This window comes from Myotis brandtii, unplaced genomic scaffold (genome assembly GCF_000412655.1).
Source record: "Myotis brandtii unplaced genomic scaffold, ASM41265v1 scaffold902, whole genome shotgun sequence".
NCBI classification, from domain to species: domain Eukaryota; kingdom Metazoa; phylum Chordata; class Mammalia; order Chiroptera; family Vespertilionidae; genus Myotis; species Myotis brandtii.
Window position 1 is genome coordinate 4,323,974 of NW_005371709.1, and position 16,484 is coordinate 4,340,457.

The 16,484-nt window shown below is 41.7% G+C and overlaps 1 protein-coding gene across 3 annotated transcripts in view; it reads left to right on the plus strand.

The window, feature by feature from the left end:
* LOC102259201 (cytochrome P450 2C21) overlaps positions 1-14,381 on the plus strand; it is a 15,195-nt gene extending 814 nt beyond the window's left edge. The window contains exons 1-9 of one of the 3 annotated variants that reach the window (XM_014532727.1): positions 3,219-3,242; positions 3,381-3,543; positions 4,888-5,037; positions 7,014-7,174; positions 7,952-8,128; positions 9,072-9,213; positions 10,517-10,704; positions 11,723-11,864; positions 14,184-14,381. In XM_014532727.1, coding sequence (XP_014388213.1) covers positions 3,222-3,242; positions 3,381-3,543; positions 4,888-5,037; positions 7,014-7,174; positions 7,952-8,128; positions 9,072-9,213; positions 10,517-10,704; positions 11,723-11,864; positions 14,184-14,365 — 1,326 coding nt within the window. In that variant the 5' untranslated portion in view covers positions 3,219-3,221 and the 3' untranslated portion in view covers positions 14,366-14,381. Of the gene's footprint in view, positions 1-3,218; positions 3,243-3,380; positions 3,544-4,887; positions 5,038-7,013; positions 7,175-7,951; positions 8,129-9,071; positions 9,214-10,516; positions 10,705-11,722; positions 11,865-14,183 lie in introns of those variants that run through there. The other 2 variants (XM_005885449.2, XM_005885451.2) reach the window with 2 other exon arrangements.
* Positions 14,382-16,484: the final 2,103 nt, after the last annotated feature.

Below are 16,484 nucleotides of genomic sequence, written 5' to 3' on the forward strand. Positions count from 1 at the left end.
TATTTTTTAAATTTAAAAAAATTTACTGGGGTAACATTGATTAATAACATTTTACAGGTTTCAGGTTTTCATATCTATTAATATATCATCTATATACTGCATTGTGTGCTCATCATCCCAAGTCTAGTCTCCTTCCTTCCCCATATAGCTCACCCTTTTGTCCTCTTTCTCCTCCCCTCAGCCCTCCTTCCCTTTTGGTAACCACCATACTGTTTGTGTCTGTGAGCTGGTTTGTTTATTTGTTTGTTGCTTTCCGCTTTATATTCCACATATGAGTGAAATCGTATAGTCCTTGTCCTTTTCTGCCAGACATGATTTTACGTGGGGTGCAGCTAGATGGTGGCCAGAAGGGCATGAGATCCATGAGGTGATTGTTGAAATTGCCAAAAGGAGGAATTTCCTGCTCATATTGCGACCTAGGTCCTCTTTGTAGTAATTATTCTACTGGCAATGAAACTACCTTCACTTTTTAAAAAATCCACTGATTTACAGAGTCACAACACTAACATTTTTCTAAAAGCACACACTGAGGTGAAGTTAAGGAACTAATTAAAGGTTCAGGAACTTCCTCGGTTTCTATTATGTTTGCTCAATGACTGAGTGAATAACTGCTCAACTCTTAACTATTTATGTAGCTGTAGCTCTCTAAATCTTGAAGGGATCCGCTGAAATCTGTCTCCCCCGAGACAGCTGGTTACCAGGGCCCTGCCCCTGGCAGCTCCTTCCAGTGTTTGGGCTGGATTCGAAGGGACTGTTTCGGCACCCCCGCACATCCATTTGTTAACTTACAACCTTAGGCAAGTTTTAAAAATCTCTCTGAGCTTCAATTTCCGTTTCTTTAAAAGGTGAATAATAATTATTTTGCACAAGTTATTAGTCTAGCATGTATTCAGCAAGTTATTGAATGCCTGCTTTGACTAGGCACTATCATTAGGTGCTAGGGATTCCCCCCAGTATTATTTCGTATTAGTTCCAGATGTAAAGCAGAATGATTTGACTGTCATACACTTACCAAAGTGTTCCCCCTGATGTTTCCAGTACCCACCTGGCACTACACATAGTTATTGTAATATTATTGACTATATCCCCTATGCTCTACTTTACGTCCCCGTGACGTTTGTAACTACCAATTTGTACTTCTTAATCCCTTCACCTCTTTCACCCAGTCTCCCAAACCCTCCCCGCTCTAGCAACCGCCAGCCAGTCTCTGTGTCTATGAATCTGTTTAAATTTTGTTTGTTTATTTTGTTCTTTAGATTCCACATATAAGTGAATTCATATGATATTTCTCTTTCTTTGACTGACTCACCCTCTAGGTCCATCCATGCTGATGCAAACAGTAAAATTTCAGTCTTTTTTATGTGTGCTGGAGATTTTTAGTGGTGAATAAAAAAGAAAAAAGATCCTAGCATTATGCAATTTACAATCCAGAGGGTAGGCATATATTTATGATATAATAATGCAAATAAGTGTATGATTATAAACCATGTAGCATGGACCCAGTAGAAAGAGGCCATATAGCTTGGAGGACTAAGGGAGGGAGGAGCAGTCAGCAAAGGATTCGCTGAGGAATTGAATTTGGAGCTGAGCTCTAAAGAAAGATTAGGCATTAACCAGACAAAAACCAGACAAAAGGTTGTCCCAGGCTTTTTCGAGCTGGAGAAGACTTGCTTGTTAGAGTCTGAAAAAGGACCAGTTTAGTTGTAGCCCAGAGAGTAAGTAAAAATATGGTGTGAGGTGAGATTGGAGATGTCAGCAGGGGCCTTGTGAGCATGCAGGTCTCACAAGGATTTTAAGACTATTGGTTTTTAGCCTGACTGGCATGGCTCAGTGGTTGAGCATCAACCTATGAACCAGGAGGTCACGGTTTGATTCCTGGTCAGGGCACATGCCCTGGTTTTAGGCTTGATCCCAAGTGGGGAGCATGCAGGAGGCAGCCTATCAGTGATTCTGTCTCATCATTGATGTTTCTATCTCTTTCCCTCTCCCTTCTTCTCTGAAATCAATAAAAATATATTTTAAAAAATTTAAAAAAGAATGTTGGTCTTTAGAAAAAGAACAATGTGATACCATGAATGTGCTCACAGGACTGTCATGTCACCATTTGCCGTGTGAAAACATCACTCTGGAGAAGGAATTGGAGAAGAAATTGCATATGGAGAATGAATTATAAGGTAGCAGGACTCAAACACTGGACTATTGGAAAGTCCTATATCATTTAATATACCGAATAAGCTGCCATAAGAGAAAGACCCTGATAATGCAATGGCTTAAAGAAGACAAGAGCTTATTTCTGTCTGTGATGTTGAAATGATTGCGGGTGGGCTGCCTCTCTTCTGTGCGGTCATTCAGAGAACCAGTTTTTCTCCATCTTGTTGACCATCCTGTGCCCCAAGGCTATTGTTTTCATTTTGGTGGTCACAGTGGGGCCATCTCCAAGGGGTCACAGTGGGGTCAACCCATGAGTAGGGGGAGAAACGGAGAGCATGTGTGACCATTTATGCAACAGTGTAGGACGGACACACATCACTCCTACTAACATCAGTTCATGGCAGCCTAGTCACTTGGCCACAAGAGGAGCTGGGAAAGGTCTGTAACGAGGCTGCCTTGTCCGGATGTAGTAATGAAACGTAGAGGTCTCTGGTGCTAAAGAGAAGATGTAGAAAACGGATAAGGAGCGACGATTATTTGTCTACACCTGGGGCAACATGAAGAAGCTTTCCTTAAACAGGAGAAACATATCAGTTATAACTATAGGAAGGAAGGAGAAATTTGCAGCAATTACAGAACATATCAGTAACTATAGGAAGGAAGGAGAAATTTGCAGCAATTACAGGTTTGGCAGAAAAGAAGAAATAAAATAATATAAATAAAATTTATGACAGAGTCACATAGTAGAAGCTGAATAAAGGATGACTGTTGGTGGTAATAATATCAGCTATATTACTAATAATATAATGATAATTCCCATTTAAGCAATGTGAATTCTTATTAAGTTATTGGATCTAGAAATTGAAATCTTTTATAATGAGTGAATGAATATTAAAATGTCTTTGGTAAGATTAAGAATATTTCTCTCATTTATCTACTTTTTTAGTTTTTTGTTTGTTAATCCTCACCTGAGGGTATTTTTTCTATTGCTTTTTAGAGAGAGTGGAGGGAGGGGGAGAGACAGAGAGAGAGTGAAGCATCAATGTGTCTGATTGGTTGCCTCTGCATGCATGGATGAGCCTGCAACCAAGGTACGTTCCCTTGATCAGAATCGAACCTGGGACCCTTCAGTCTGAGGGCTGACACTCTAACCACTGAGCAAAACGGGCTGGAGCTACATTTTCAGTTTTGAGTTCTCACTATTCTGGTGTCTCCTATTTGTTTCCCAGCTAGCGGAGGTCTACGGCCCGGTGTTCACTGTGTACGTGGGCACGCAGCCCACGGTGGTGCTGCACGGGTACGCCGCTGTGAAGGAAGCCCTGATCGACCGGGGCGAGGAGTTTGCTGGCAGAGGCAGTTTCCCAGTGATAGACTACCTCTCCCGGGGATTAGGTATGCTTCCATGTGGGGAATGTGTGCGGATTTGCAAGTTGCCAAGATTCCAAATGGGCGAAGGAACTGAGAAACTTTAAGCATGTATAGAAATTTATGGGAGTATCATAATTCCAACATTTTCTGTAAAGGACAATTAATCCATATTTAAAATGATGAAGGCGACACGTGTTGCCATAAAACGATAATTTCAATGCAAACCAACTCACCACGATGTTCTATTGGTGACTAAGCCCTGCTCATTTTAAGTTATGGCCTGCTAAGAATGAGAAAGAGAGGGAAGAAATTGACTGCGTTATTTTAGTCACCAAATATTTTGCTTTCTGTCCTGGGTCATGGTTGCCGAGAGATTATTTCAGAAAACGTGTATAGTATGCATGGAACCAACATAAGTTTGGAATATTTCCAACCTTACCTTTAATCTTCTCATCTAAAAAGGATAAGAAATATTTGAGTTCAATAGAATACAAAGCATAAAGCACAAATATGCTCTAAAAAGAAGATTATGGAGAAACACATAGAAAGGTTTGGAATTGATATTAGAAAAAGCTTTTCAATTTAAGTACTTGAACTATCTTCCATTTGTTTTTGGAGCTGGACTTAAAACTGCCCGATCCTCAGGAGGGTCACTGGGTTCCGGCAAGGAGATAAGGCTGGATGGGGTTCTTCCCTCCTCCGAATTGTTCTCGAAGATCTTCTTGGACAAGCTTCCTACGAGTGTTATTTTTCCTTCCTGGTCCTGTCTTGACTCTGGAAGTCTAATCTTGACCTTCCTTGGTCTTAAGACACATTTCATGGAAGGTATTTCACAAAGAGAGGGAGAATGTTAACATGCGAAGGACTACGGCTGTGTCCCTTATCTGAGGAATAGATTTTCATGAGCTTCCTTCCAATGCATCAGAGCTGTCTCTCCTTCCAAGAATTGGCTCCATTTTCGCTTACCATGCACAGAAGTTGGCCCTGAACATTTAATCTATTACTTGGGCTCACCATGATTTATTAGCTGTGTGATTAAGGCGTAAGCATTTTGTCTCCATGATCTTCAGCCTTCTTATCAGTTAAATGGGGACAAAAACTGGTTCACAGAGTTACTGCGAAGTTTAGAGGAGTTCATGGATGAAGAAGAGTCTAGTAAGATGTCAAGCCAAGAGTCTTGACAGTGAGCGTCTAGGCTGGGGTAAGAGAGAAGGCAGGCGAACAGGGCGCAGTGGGAATGTCTGAGGCTGGCACCATGATATTTACATTTCTGCTTAAGTGACATTATCATTTTCTGAGATAAAGACTGTCAGCTAGGATTCATGAAAATGGAAGTTATCCTTTTTTATTTATGTTTTGTCCCGATAGGAGTTGTTTTCAGCAATGGGGACATATGGAAGCACACCCGGCGTTTCTCCCTCACGGTTTTGCGGAACATGGGAATGGGCAAGAAGACCATTGAAGACAGAATTCAAGAGGAAGCCTTGTGTCTGGTGGAAGCTTTAAAGAAAACCAACGGTGTGTATCTTTGTAATTGACAGGAGCAGCTTGGGTGATGCTATTACAGATAGACTGCAGAGACAGGATGGCTCAGGTACAGCAGAAGCTCGCTTTTTGCTTACGTACCCGTAGGAAGAGGAGAAGAGGTTGGCTTTTTCAGGCTCTCCGGGTACCAGGTCAATAGGGGCTTTGATAGCTTCACCGTGTGGCTTCCAGTGTCACCCGGGATTCATCCCTCTTTGTGGGAGTGGAAGGAGCAAAGAACAAGGAAAAGAGCCAGCTGTGTTTTGGACGAGCCCGGCATGGCAGCGGTACACAACCCATCTTCTCTTCCATGAGCTGTAACTTCCAGGGCTAACCCACCTCTAAGAACTGGAAACATGGCTGTCTGTGGCCCCGGAAGAAGAGGAGAACTCGGGTTTTGGCAGTCAGCTAGTAGTTTAGCCACAATAACTTGAAAAAACTAGGTAATTTCTCTAGTAGCTTCTTGAGAAGATTTGCACATATTTCATGATATATGTACATCAAGTCGTTATGCTATGCACGTGGAACATACAGTGCTGAATGTCAATTATATCTCAGTGAAACTGAAAATAAAGCACTGGTGGTTCAGGGGTAGAATTTATGGCAAAACCTTGCCGCTCACAGGGCGGCATCACAGCTCATGCAGGAGTGTAGGTGGGAAGGGAGGCTTTCTGGGGAGGGGCAGTGGCTCCTAAGCAGACCCCAGAATGGCCTGACAGAGGAGGGAAAGGACACTGGGGGGAGGTTTCTATGGTGGTTAGGGAGTGAGAGGGGTGGGGTTCCCTGTGCCTGCCAGGGCTTGTGTGGTTAAACACCCTGCTTGTGCCAAAGAAGAGAACACCTGAGCTTTTAAAAATCAGTTTGTCCAGATGTGAGCAGAGGAAGAAAAGGTAAGGCTTAAAGCTGTCAGCAGCCCCATACCAAAGAATGGAGTCATATACTTCATTACATATAGAAAGCCTGTTTGCTGTACTGTAACATCGTTTTTCAAATACCGGAATGTAAGTCCAATTTCTCTCATAAATCATCTCTTCTACAAGAAAAGCACACCTGACTTTTTCAGCCGTGTTTTGTAAAGTAAGATTTCAGGTGTTCCCAGTCTCTTGATTTTCTTACTTAGGTTGCTCAGTTTCTTATGAGCATCATGAAGCATCACATTTGAAGGCTAAATCTTACACCTTCAAAGGTGTTTTTGCCACCGACTTTTTCCGCCGTGTTCTGTAAAGTAAGATTTCAGGTGTCCCCAGTCTCTTGATTTTCTTACTTAGGTCGCTCAGTTTCTTATGGGCATCGTGAACCATCACACTAAAGGCTAAATCTTACACCTTCAAAGGTGTTTTTGCCACAGAAAGAACGAACTCCTACTATTTGCGACAGCATGGATGACCTAGAGGGTGTCATGCTGAGTGAAGTCAGTCGGTCAGAGAAAGACAAGTACCATATGATTTCACTTTTATGTGAAATCTAAAGAACCATGTAAGTGAATAAACGAAAGAGAAACAGGCTGATAGACACCGAGAACAGACGGATGGTTGCCAGAGGGGAGCGAGGTTGGGAGAGTGAGTGAGAAAGGTGAAGGGATTGAGAAGTACAGATCGGAAGTTACAAAATAGTCATGGGGATGTACAGTACAGTATAGGGAATATAGTCAATAATGTAATAAATAAATAAAATTTAAAAGCTATTTTTAAAAGATCTTGTGAATTACCTCGTGGCTCTTATTTGGAGAATGCTGTCAATAGAAGAATACTTGAGGGAAATTGATAAACTGGACTGGGTTAGACAGTTATGTTTGGGGAAACACAACACATTTTATTTTAGGCGTGCTGCGTTTATGGTGAGGGTGACACGTCTAGGTAGCTCCTATACTTAAACAACCTTTGGAGTCAACCTTTCTCGGTTATTTTACACGGTCAACTTAAGTTGCCTATGAACATTCTGCTCTAACTTTTAACTCCTGTTGTTTTCAGCATCTCCCTGCAACCCTTCTCTCCTCCTGGGCTGTGCTCCCTGCAATGTGATCTGCTCCGTTATCTTCCAGAGCCGCTTTGAGTACAGCGATGAGAAGTTTCTGACCTTGCTACACTATTTTAATGAAAACTTAAGGATTATAAGCACCACTTGGATACAGGTAAAGTCAAGGTTCTCTTTAAATGAGAAATAATTTTCTGACTAATCTATTGGTTATGCCTACCCCATCCCTTTGCCCTATTTCAAAATGGCTGAAGTGATGTTTAGCAAACTATCATTTGTAAACAATTAGTGAGTTATCAAATCAACTCAGTGTGTTAAAATTAAATTTAAAGCATGAAACATAGCAAAATATTATATTAAACTGCATCAAAGGATAAGGTATTTTTTTTAGAAACTTTTTTCTATAGATTAAGAGGGTAATGGTGTAAAATGTATGTATTTCTTGCTATAGGACACTGTCAGAAAATATTAGTAACCTCTGATATATAATCATTAACAACTAAAGTTTTCTGTGGATCAGAAGGTTTTTCAATGTTCCACCTGGGAAGGACCCTGGAGAACAAAGAGTCAACTCCTCATTTTTTGGGACAGGAACTGTCACCCACAGATAGGAAGCATATTCTCAAAGTAGACTAACGAAGACAAATAATGAGCTAGACCTAGAATCCAGACTTCTTGATTCTCTATCAAGTTTGATCCAAGCTACCAGCCCGAATAAACTGTTCCAGCGCCCACCAACGGTATTAGGTCATGAAGGTGCCGGTTAAAGCAGAGTCAGTAAACTCCAGGATTGGGAATGGCCAACTATGTTCTAGTGCAGGATGCACGCCTGATTCTTCTTCACCTACTCAGCATATAGCAAAGTGTCTGATACACAATAGAGGCCAATAAGAGTTTGGTGAGTAAATTAATGAATTATTCTGTACTCTTTCAGCTCTACAATGCTTTCCCCTATTTAATGCATTATCTCCCAGGAAGTCATAATGAATTCTTTAACAACTTTACTGAACAGAAAAAATTTATTTTGGAGCAAATAAAAGAACACCAGGAATCCTTGGACCTCAATAACCCTCGAGACTTTATTGACTACTTCTTGATTAAAATGGAAAAGGTATAAATGACCCTGGTTTGCAACTTCATCTTTTGTGGGTGATGTGGCTCGGATTAGTTCTGATCTTTTCAGTGAAATTGGGATATTAAATCCTAAGCTTCTTCCTAAGGCTGTATTAATTGCTTGTGCAACCTCTTACTTGTGCAAATCATATTGGGTGTCATAGATAGTCCCAGATTCTCCCTAAAAATGATTTACATGATTAAAGCTGGATCTTTATTTGGAACAGGTTGAAATACGCGCACGCACACATACACATATTCACACACACACACAAACAAGTACACACACATTCAAGATTAATGATAAACAACATATAGCATTCATAAAATAAGTTCCATGAATGCAAGATGTAACATGTGAGGGAACACAGGAATGGATAGGCATCTAGAAAGGCTAACCTTCGGAAAGATATTAGGAAGTCTTCCCAGATGAGGTAGTTTTAGAGGAAACTGGCTCAGATGAACAGATGACAAAATAGGTCTAGATGATCAAGTGTGTGGAGTCCTCGAAGTTACTGAGGAACTATCATGGGTGTAACCACTGGCGACATTGGGAACAGTGATGCTGTTAGGGGGTGAGTGGTTCTGGAGCTCAAATGTGAAATTTAGACAATGAAATAGACAATAAATGCTAGAACGGACAGGGACTAGCCATGATGACTTGATAAAAATTACGTTTGAAAGAACTGAATGGCTCTCATGGGTGAGAAAGTGAGGAATCAGAAAGGACTTATTGAAAGTGTATAGCTCTGATTTTATTTAAACTGTTTGAAGGAATCCTCACAACTCATCTGACTTTACCTTTAGCTATTACACTCTCTAACGTCTGGCTTAATTGGCCAAATAAGCAAATTAAGCAAATAATGATGTTATATGGAGTTATGTTATGGTATCTCAAAGGCTCGTTCATTTATCAAGTAATTCTAATACATCATTCCTAGGAAAAGCACAATGAACAGTCTGTGTTTACCATGGACAACTTGATCACTACCATATGGGATATGTTTAGTGCGGGGACGGAGACAACGGCCACCACCCTGAAGTATGGACTCCTGCTCCTGCTGAAGCACCCAGAGGTCACAGGTATGCTCTCAGATGTTGGGCAGGATAAAAATTTCAGGTAGAAATGGGCAGGCAACACTATGACTATCCCACTCCTCATCACGATGTACAAGAAAATTTCCATCACTAACTTACATTCAAATTAGATTATTACAAAAAGAGAAAAAACTATTTATTTTAAATATATTCTTATTGATTTTTCGAGAGAGCGGAAGGGAGAGGTATAGAGAGATAGAAACATCAATGATGACAGAGACACATTGATTGGCTGCCTACTGGGGATTGAGCCCCCAACCTGGGCATGTGCCCTGACCGGGAATTGAGCCATGACCTCCTGGTTCATGGATCGACTCTCAACCACTGAGCCACACCGGTTGGGTGAGAAAAATCTATTTAAATGGCAGAAGGGCAGAGGTCACTGTCCTCGCTGCGCTGGTGGAGTGTCCTCGATTTGTGTCAGATCAGCTCTTCATCTGTTTAAGGGAGACGATAATACTTCGTAACATTCACAGAGTCTTTCCCACAAAGGAAAAGTTAACAAGCATTTGTTTTTAACTAATGAATAGTCTTACTTAAGCTATATATTATTAACAGGATACCCTCTGTAGATAAAGGAAAAATATAATTCATTAACAACTACTTTCAGTAATCTTATCCAATTTCTAAGATTGTAGGCTTGGGAATGAGAAAGACCACATAATACCTAGATGTCCTTAAGAAATATATTGACTTTTCTGGACCTGTTTCTTCATTTTTAAGATACACAAACTAATACCCAACACTTAGTACTGTTTTTGAGAAATTTATAAAGTAATATAATAAATGGTGCGGCATGCCTGTCAAATTCTGCATGCTAAATAAATGTTAAATTACTTCTTGTTCCTATGTGCAGAGCCAACTAAACATCTTATTTAGTTGCTCTATTTATTAAGCATTTACCTCACTGGCTAGTTCTTACCCCCTTGGAAGTTACAGATTTAATAAAACAAAAGCTTCATACACAAAGATTAAACTACATGGTTTGTAGTGAGCCTTCAAGATCCCAGACCCCTGAGTCTATCAAACAAAAATACACAAAGTAGAGAATCAGAGTTGAGAAATGAATTTCATGGTACAGATGTGTTTTACATGTACATATATTGAAGTCTCTAATGAGATTCCAATTTGCCAGGAGACTGAAATTCTGTTGATTTTTTTCCCTCAAGGAGGTAGTAGCCATGTGTACTTTTCTCTTCTCCCCATCTCCCACCACAATGTAACCAAAATTAAGAAGATCATTTTAAGTCTTTTCATCTCACATAAATTCTGATTCCTACCTTGCCAGCTAAAGTCCAGGAAGAGATTGACCGTGTGGTCGGCAGAGAGCGGAGCCCTTGCATGCAGGACAAGAGCCACATGCCCTACACGGATGCCGTGATCCACGAGATCCAGAGATACATTGACCTCGTCCCCAACAACCTGCCCCACCTGGTGAACCAGGACATTAAGTTCAGAGGATACTTTATTCCGAAGGTGAGAGATGTTTCATCTACATGCCTCGATAGGAACCTCAGGTTTCCACTCTCACTGTGGTTAGAATCACAGGCTGCCTAACTTCCTATAGGCATTGCACATTCCTGACTCAGGCTCCTCACCCTCTGATGACACGCTCCCTTCCTTCTAGTTCAGCGGTTCTCAACCTGTGGGTCGCGACCCCGTTGGCGGTCGAACGACCCTTTCACAGGGGTTGCCTAAGACCATCCTGCATAGCAGATATTTACATTACGATTCATAACAGTAGCAACATTACAGTTATGAAGTAGCAACGAAAATAATTTTATGGTTGGGTCACAACATGAGGAACTGTATTTAAAGGGCCAGAAGGTTGAGAACCACTGTTCTAGTTGGTTGACACTATTGTATAAATATAATACTGCTTAGATTCCCACAGGGTTTTCAGTACATTCTGCCTGCCCCTGAGCCCAGTCTGCTGTCCACTTACTGCTTCCCATTGTAGGCTTTATTACTCTGATCACTGAGTCAGTATCCTCCTCTCCCCCTGCCTCCTCAACTATCTGTTTCACTTAGTGATCACAATTTTCATGAGAAAAAAAAAAGCAACAATTCAATATTGAAAGAACATAGTAGTAGGAGGGGATTCATACCCGTTTTTCATTCTGATTGGGAAATTAAGGGTTTTCAAGAACATGGCCATGCAGGTAGAGTTTTGAGGAGGACCTCATACTTGGTTTCAAAGAGAATGGGCTGTATTTTCAGTGACATCAGCACTTTTAGACAATAGTGCAATTTATGGAGAACAATGCTCTCCAGGGAGTGTCCTTAATTTCCTGAAAAGCAAGTGCTGATGGCCTTGGGGTCCATGAACTGGCATCATATGATTGAAGACCTAGCCCCGGACGTGAAGTACATAAATCCTCCTTTTTATGCCTCAATCTCCTCATCTATAAATCAAAAGGAGTAGACAAGGGCCTTTTTTCCAAGCTCCATAACCTTCTTTATAATCCAGTTTATCTGTTTCTCTTTGTATCAGGGCACAGCTATAGTCACATCCCTGACTTCTCTCCTGCATGATGACAAAGAGTTTCCCAACCCAGATCAGTTTGATCCTGGCCACTTCCTAGATGAAAGTGGCAACTTTAAGAAGAGCAACAACTTCATGCCCTTTTCAGCAGGCAAGCAAGCTTCATTTTTTTCTCTATATTCAGGGGTCAAATGAAATGAGGAAGAGCTTTGCATGGAGGCTACACTGGGCTGGACAAATTGTCATTTGCATGAGGCCAGAGGCACCACTCCCAAAGTCCAGGTTATTTCTCTTTGGATTGGAGGCTGCTCACTGAGTTCTGTCCCATAATCCACCACTGAGATTCCTTAGAGCTCCTCCTAGAAGTTCAATTCCACTAAGACTTTCCTCACCTTCCCTGAGAAGCCAGTTCATTCAATACACTTTACTAGGACCCTATATGTAGCAGACTCATTTCAGATCCAAGGATTAAATGTGAATAAGAAACAGACCCTCTCTCTAAGAAAGAGGAAGCCAAATTAATAGGCAATGAGACCCCAGAGAGGCAAATGGTCTTTGAGGGGCTGTTGTGGGAGCCCAGGGGGCAGGGGCAGAGGGCAGAGTAGTTGGGGGGTAGGAGAAAGTTTCTTTCAGGAAGCATTTGAGTATATTTCTTTAATTTATCAGGGTCCCGGGGGGAAAATAGGTGGCATACTCAAAAAGGTCAACTAAAGAAAGTTGAACGAAAAGACCGTTTCAGAGGTGAGGGAGGGTTGAGGGAAGTAACGAGGTACGCGAAGGTACTTAGGGGCGAGCACCAGCAGAAAGACATTCCCATCCGAGGATGGAAGGAATGAGGGAAGGAGGCTGTTACTGGAACCCAAATAGATTTTTTTTGTTAATCCTCACCCGAGGATGTTTTTCCATTGATTTTTAGAGAGACTAGAAGAGATGGGGAGAGACAGAGAGAAACATCGATGTGAGAGACACATCGATTGGTTGCCTCTCACATGCGATCAGGGCCGGGGATTGAGCCTGCAACCCAGGTACATGCCCTTGATCAGAATCAAACCCAGGACCCTTCAGTCCGCAGGCTAACGCTCTATCTACTGAGCAAAACCAGCTAGGGCAAGATCTTTAGCAGATACAGGATGCCTCAACTGGAGATGCATCTGTAGGTGGAGGAAAACAGCCACTGGCTAACCTGTGGCCTGGCAGGGTGGGATTGAGGAAATTAATACTCTGGTGGTTTCAATACCTAGTCCTCTGAGTTTATTCAGAATCCAGAAGGCACTAACTTCAGGGTTTATGCAGTCCATAAAAATTGGCTTCCTCAACACAGAGCAAGCATAAAAGACAAACACACACAGAATGGACTGAGAGGCGGGAGAAATAGAGAATATTCAGCGCACTCCAATGGAGAAACAGCGGGAAGAGCAGGGGGCGAAGGGCCTTTGCTATAGAAGTCACTGAAACAGGGGCAAAAATTGGAGATTGGCTCCTGATTAGATATCTAAGAAAATCACTTGGTCTCATGGCAGCAAATTATGTGCGATTCCCAGAGCTGATCCCAAAGCAAGACTGCTATCCTCCTCCTTATCTTTCTTCCTGTATAATGCGCCTGCTGGAGATTTCTATTCACATCACAGGGCTTGCGGGCTCGCTTTGGTCCTGACACTGTGGGTACCATTACAAGATCTGAGGCCTTACCTTAAGAGCGTATATTCCACTCTGTGAGACAGGTGAATAATTAGAATTTCCTGTGAAGGGTGCTGTATTAGAAGCATTAGTGAGTGTTGAGGAAAACTGATGAGGGAGTGAATTACATACCCTGAGCAGGTCAAAGAAGTTTGCATAGGATAAACGACCTCTGAGCTGGATCCATTGGATCCAGAAAGATGTGGAGAGTATCAGCTGGCAGAGCAAAGGGGAAGGCTGTTCCGTTTGGAGGAATGACTGGAATCTGAGATAACACCTAAGATTGCCAGTCTGTTTGGGAATTAGTGAATGGTAGTGCTTGTGGCTAGTTTGTGATGTTTCTTTTCAGACTTGGCAATGGTAAGCTCTTGAAATTTTGTAAAGCAGGGACATGACAAGGTTAAGATTATCCTTTAGAATCCAATGAGGAGACACAAACCTATTGATGAGTCTTGGGTTGGAGGTAGATGGAAAAGTACAGTGTGTGTCTTATGTTAAGGTGAGTGAGTGTGTGTGTGTGTGTGTGTGTGTGTAGAAAGATGTCACTGACAGTTCTCAGCAAAGCCAATCCAACGTGGGTGCACAGAAAAGATCTTTTCATATACCATGCACACAAAACATGTGCTGAGGAAATGAAGAAAACCAAGTTTCGATGTAGGTAGGAGAAGCCATAGGTTAATTCGGCTTTTATTAATATATTTATTTACTTATTCGTCCCATCTTTTTTAAGCCTCTTTGTGTGCTAACTCAGATATAGAATGGAATGCATATTTAATTTATGTGTCATTTTCAGGAAAAAGAGTGTGTGTTGGAGAAGGCCTGGCCCGCATGGAGTTGTTTTTACTACTGACCCACATTTTACAGCATTTCACCTTGAAACCTCTGGTTGATCCGAAGGACATTGACACCAGCCCAGTTGTCAATGGGTTCGGCTCTGTACCTCCCTCCTATGAGCTTTGTTTCGTTCCCGTCTGAGGAAGGGGCAGGTTGCAGAACAAGACTCTCGCCTCATCTGAATGAGCCAGACACACTCTGTTTGGTGTGTTAGCCCTTATTCACCTCTTTCGTACCAGGAGGAATGACATTCCTGAGCTCTGTCTCTTCTAATTTCCCCATCCTTTAAAAAATAAAACAATAGTCCTAACTGGTTTGGCTCAGTGGATAGAGCATTGGCCTTCGGACCAAAGGGTCCTAGGTTCGATTCCGGTCAAGGGCACAAACCTCAGTTGCAGGCTCCTCCCCGGCCCAGGCCCTGGTCGGGGCTCGTGCAAGAGGCAACCAATCAACATGTTTCTCTCACATCGATGTTTCTCTCTGTCTTTCCCTCTCTTGTCCTCTCTCCCTAAAAATCAATGGAGAAATATCCTCAGGTGAGGATTAACAAAACAAAACAAAAGAAATAAAACTATAAAGCCTCTAGTATGAGACATAAGAGAAAGTCTTTATGACCTTGAACTCTGCAAAAATTTTTCAAAAATGGGCCACAAAAAGTACTAATTATAAGAGATCAATAAATAGGTCTTTAGTTAAATTAGTATTTAAACTCCTACCTATTCATCAAAAGATACCATTTACGATACTCAAAAGGCAAGGTACAGACTGGGAGAAATATCTCCGATGAATATATCCACAAAAGGACTTATATCCAGATTTCATAAAGAACTAAAAACAACACAAAGACGCCCAAGTATTTTTTAAATGGACAAAATGTTTGAATAGTCACTTCACAGAAGAGGATTTTCATGTGGTCAATAAACATGAGAAAAAGTCCTCAACTTTATTAGTTGTGGGGGGAATAAAAATTAAAAACACACTGAATTACTCGTGTGTACCTACCATCTGCTAACATACATGTTCCAGGTAAGCAAGGATCTTTGTTTTGCTCACTAACAAATATCCACTGGCTGGAGTAGTGCCTGGCACATTTTGGCTCAGTAAATATTTGAGAAAATGAATGACTACTTGAATGAATGAAGAATGAATGAGTGAATTGTTTGTGGGAGTGTGAATTCATGCTTTCTCTTTGAAGGTGGATTTGACCATGTCTGTTAAAATGTAAATGCACATACCTGTCTTTCAAGTAATTCCACTTCTTATGCATTTATTTCATGGATATTCTTGAATGTGTCCCTTAATCGCATGGATGTGGACGTTCATTTCATGATTATTCATGATAGATTTGAAAAAAATTAAAGTGCTACTGAAGGTGGTAAGTGCATTGTGGTGCATCGTTACAATAGGTAAAAACGATCCTCACAGTGATATAACTTTGAAGTATTTATGATGTGGTAGACCCTATTCTCCTATGAAAACAACATACTCAATTCAGTGAAATTGGTACAGTTTAATCCACCCCCATTTAACCGATATGGACACTGAGGCACAAACATGTTCACTGACATGTCCAAAATCACAAGGCCAGTAAGTGGTCCAGACTTCCATAAGCCAAGTCTAAAGAAACACAATGTCTCTCAGCTGGTCCTTCTCCATCTGGATTCCAGTGCCTGTGTGGGTACCAGAACTCACAAACAATAGCTCATGTTTTTAGCGTTTGACATTATGCTCTGGCTGAATCATCTCATGTAATCCTCACAACAGCCTTCTGATGTCAGGACTGCTACCCTCCCCATTTCAGAGATGAGTAGAGTGAGGCACACAAAGGTGAAATATCCTTCCTACCCAAGGACACTTGGTTTATAGGTGGCAGAGATAGGACTTGAACCCTGACCATCTGACTTCAGAAGCCACATCGTAATCAACAAGCTACACTGTCTTTCAGAATGTACTTAAGGAATGACTGTGTGATGAGTGAGTGAGGTCAGGGATTGAAATCAGGACAAACCAGGCGCCCCAGCCTCTTCCCAGAACTCACTCCAGGGCAGGAGCTGTGGGGCTGGGATGGAAGTGGGTCCCTTTCCTGAAGTCCAGTGATATGGTGGAGAAGTTAATCCTGGCCATGCTGGAGTAGCTCGATAAATCTCACTTTCTCCCGGAGAACAATGTTTCAATCTGGAGAAATTACAAGAAAGCAGTTCATGGAAGTCACCGGAGAGTTCCCCAAATCGGGCGGATCCTGGAGGGGTATAATGTGCAA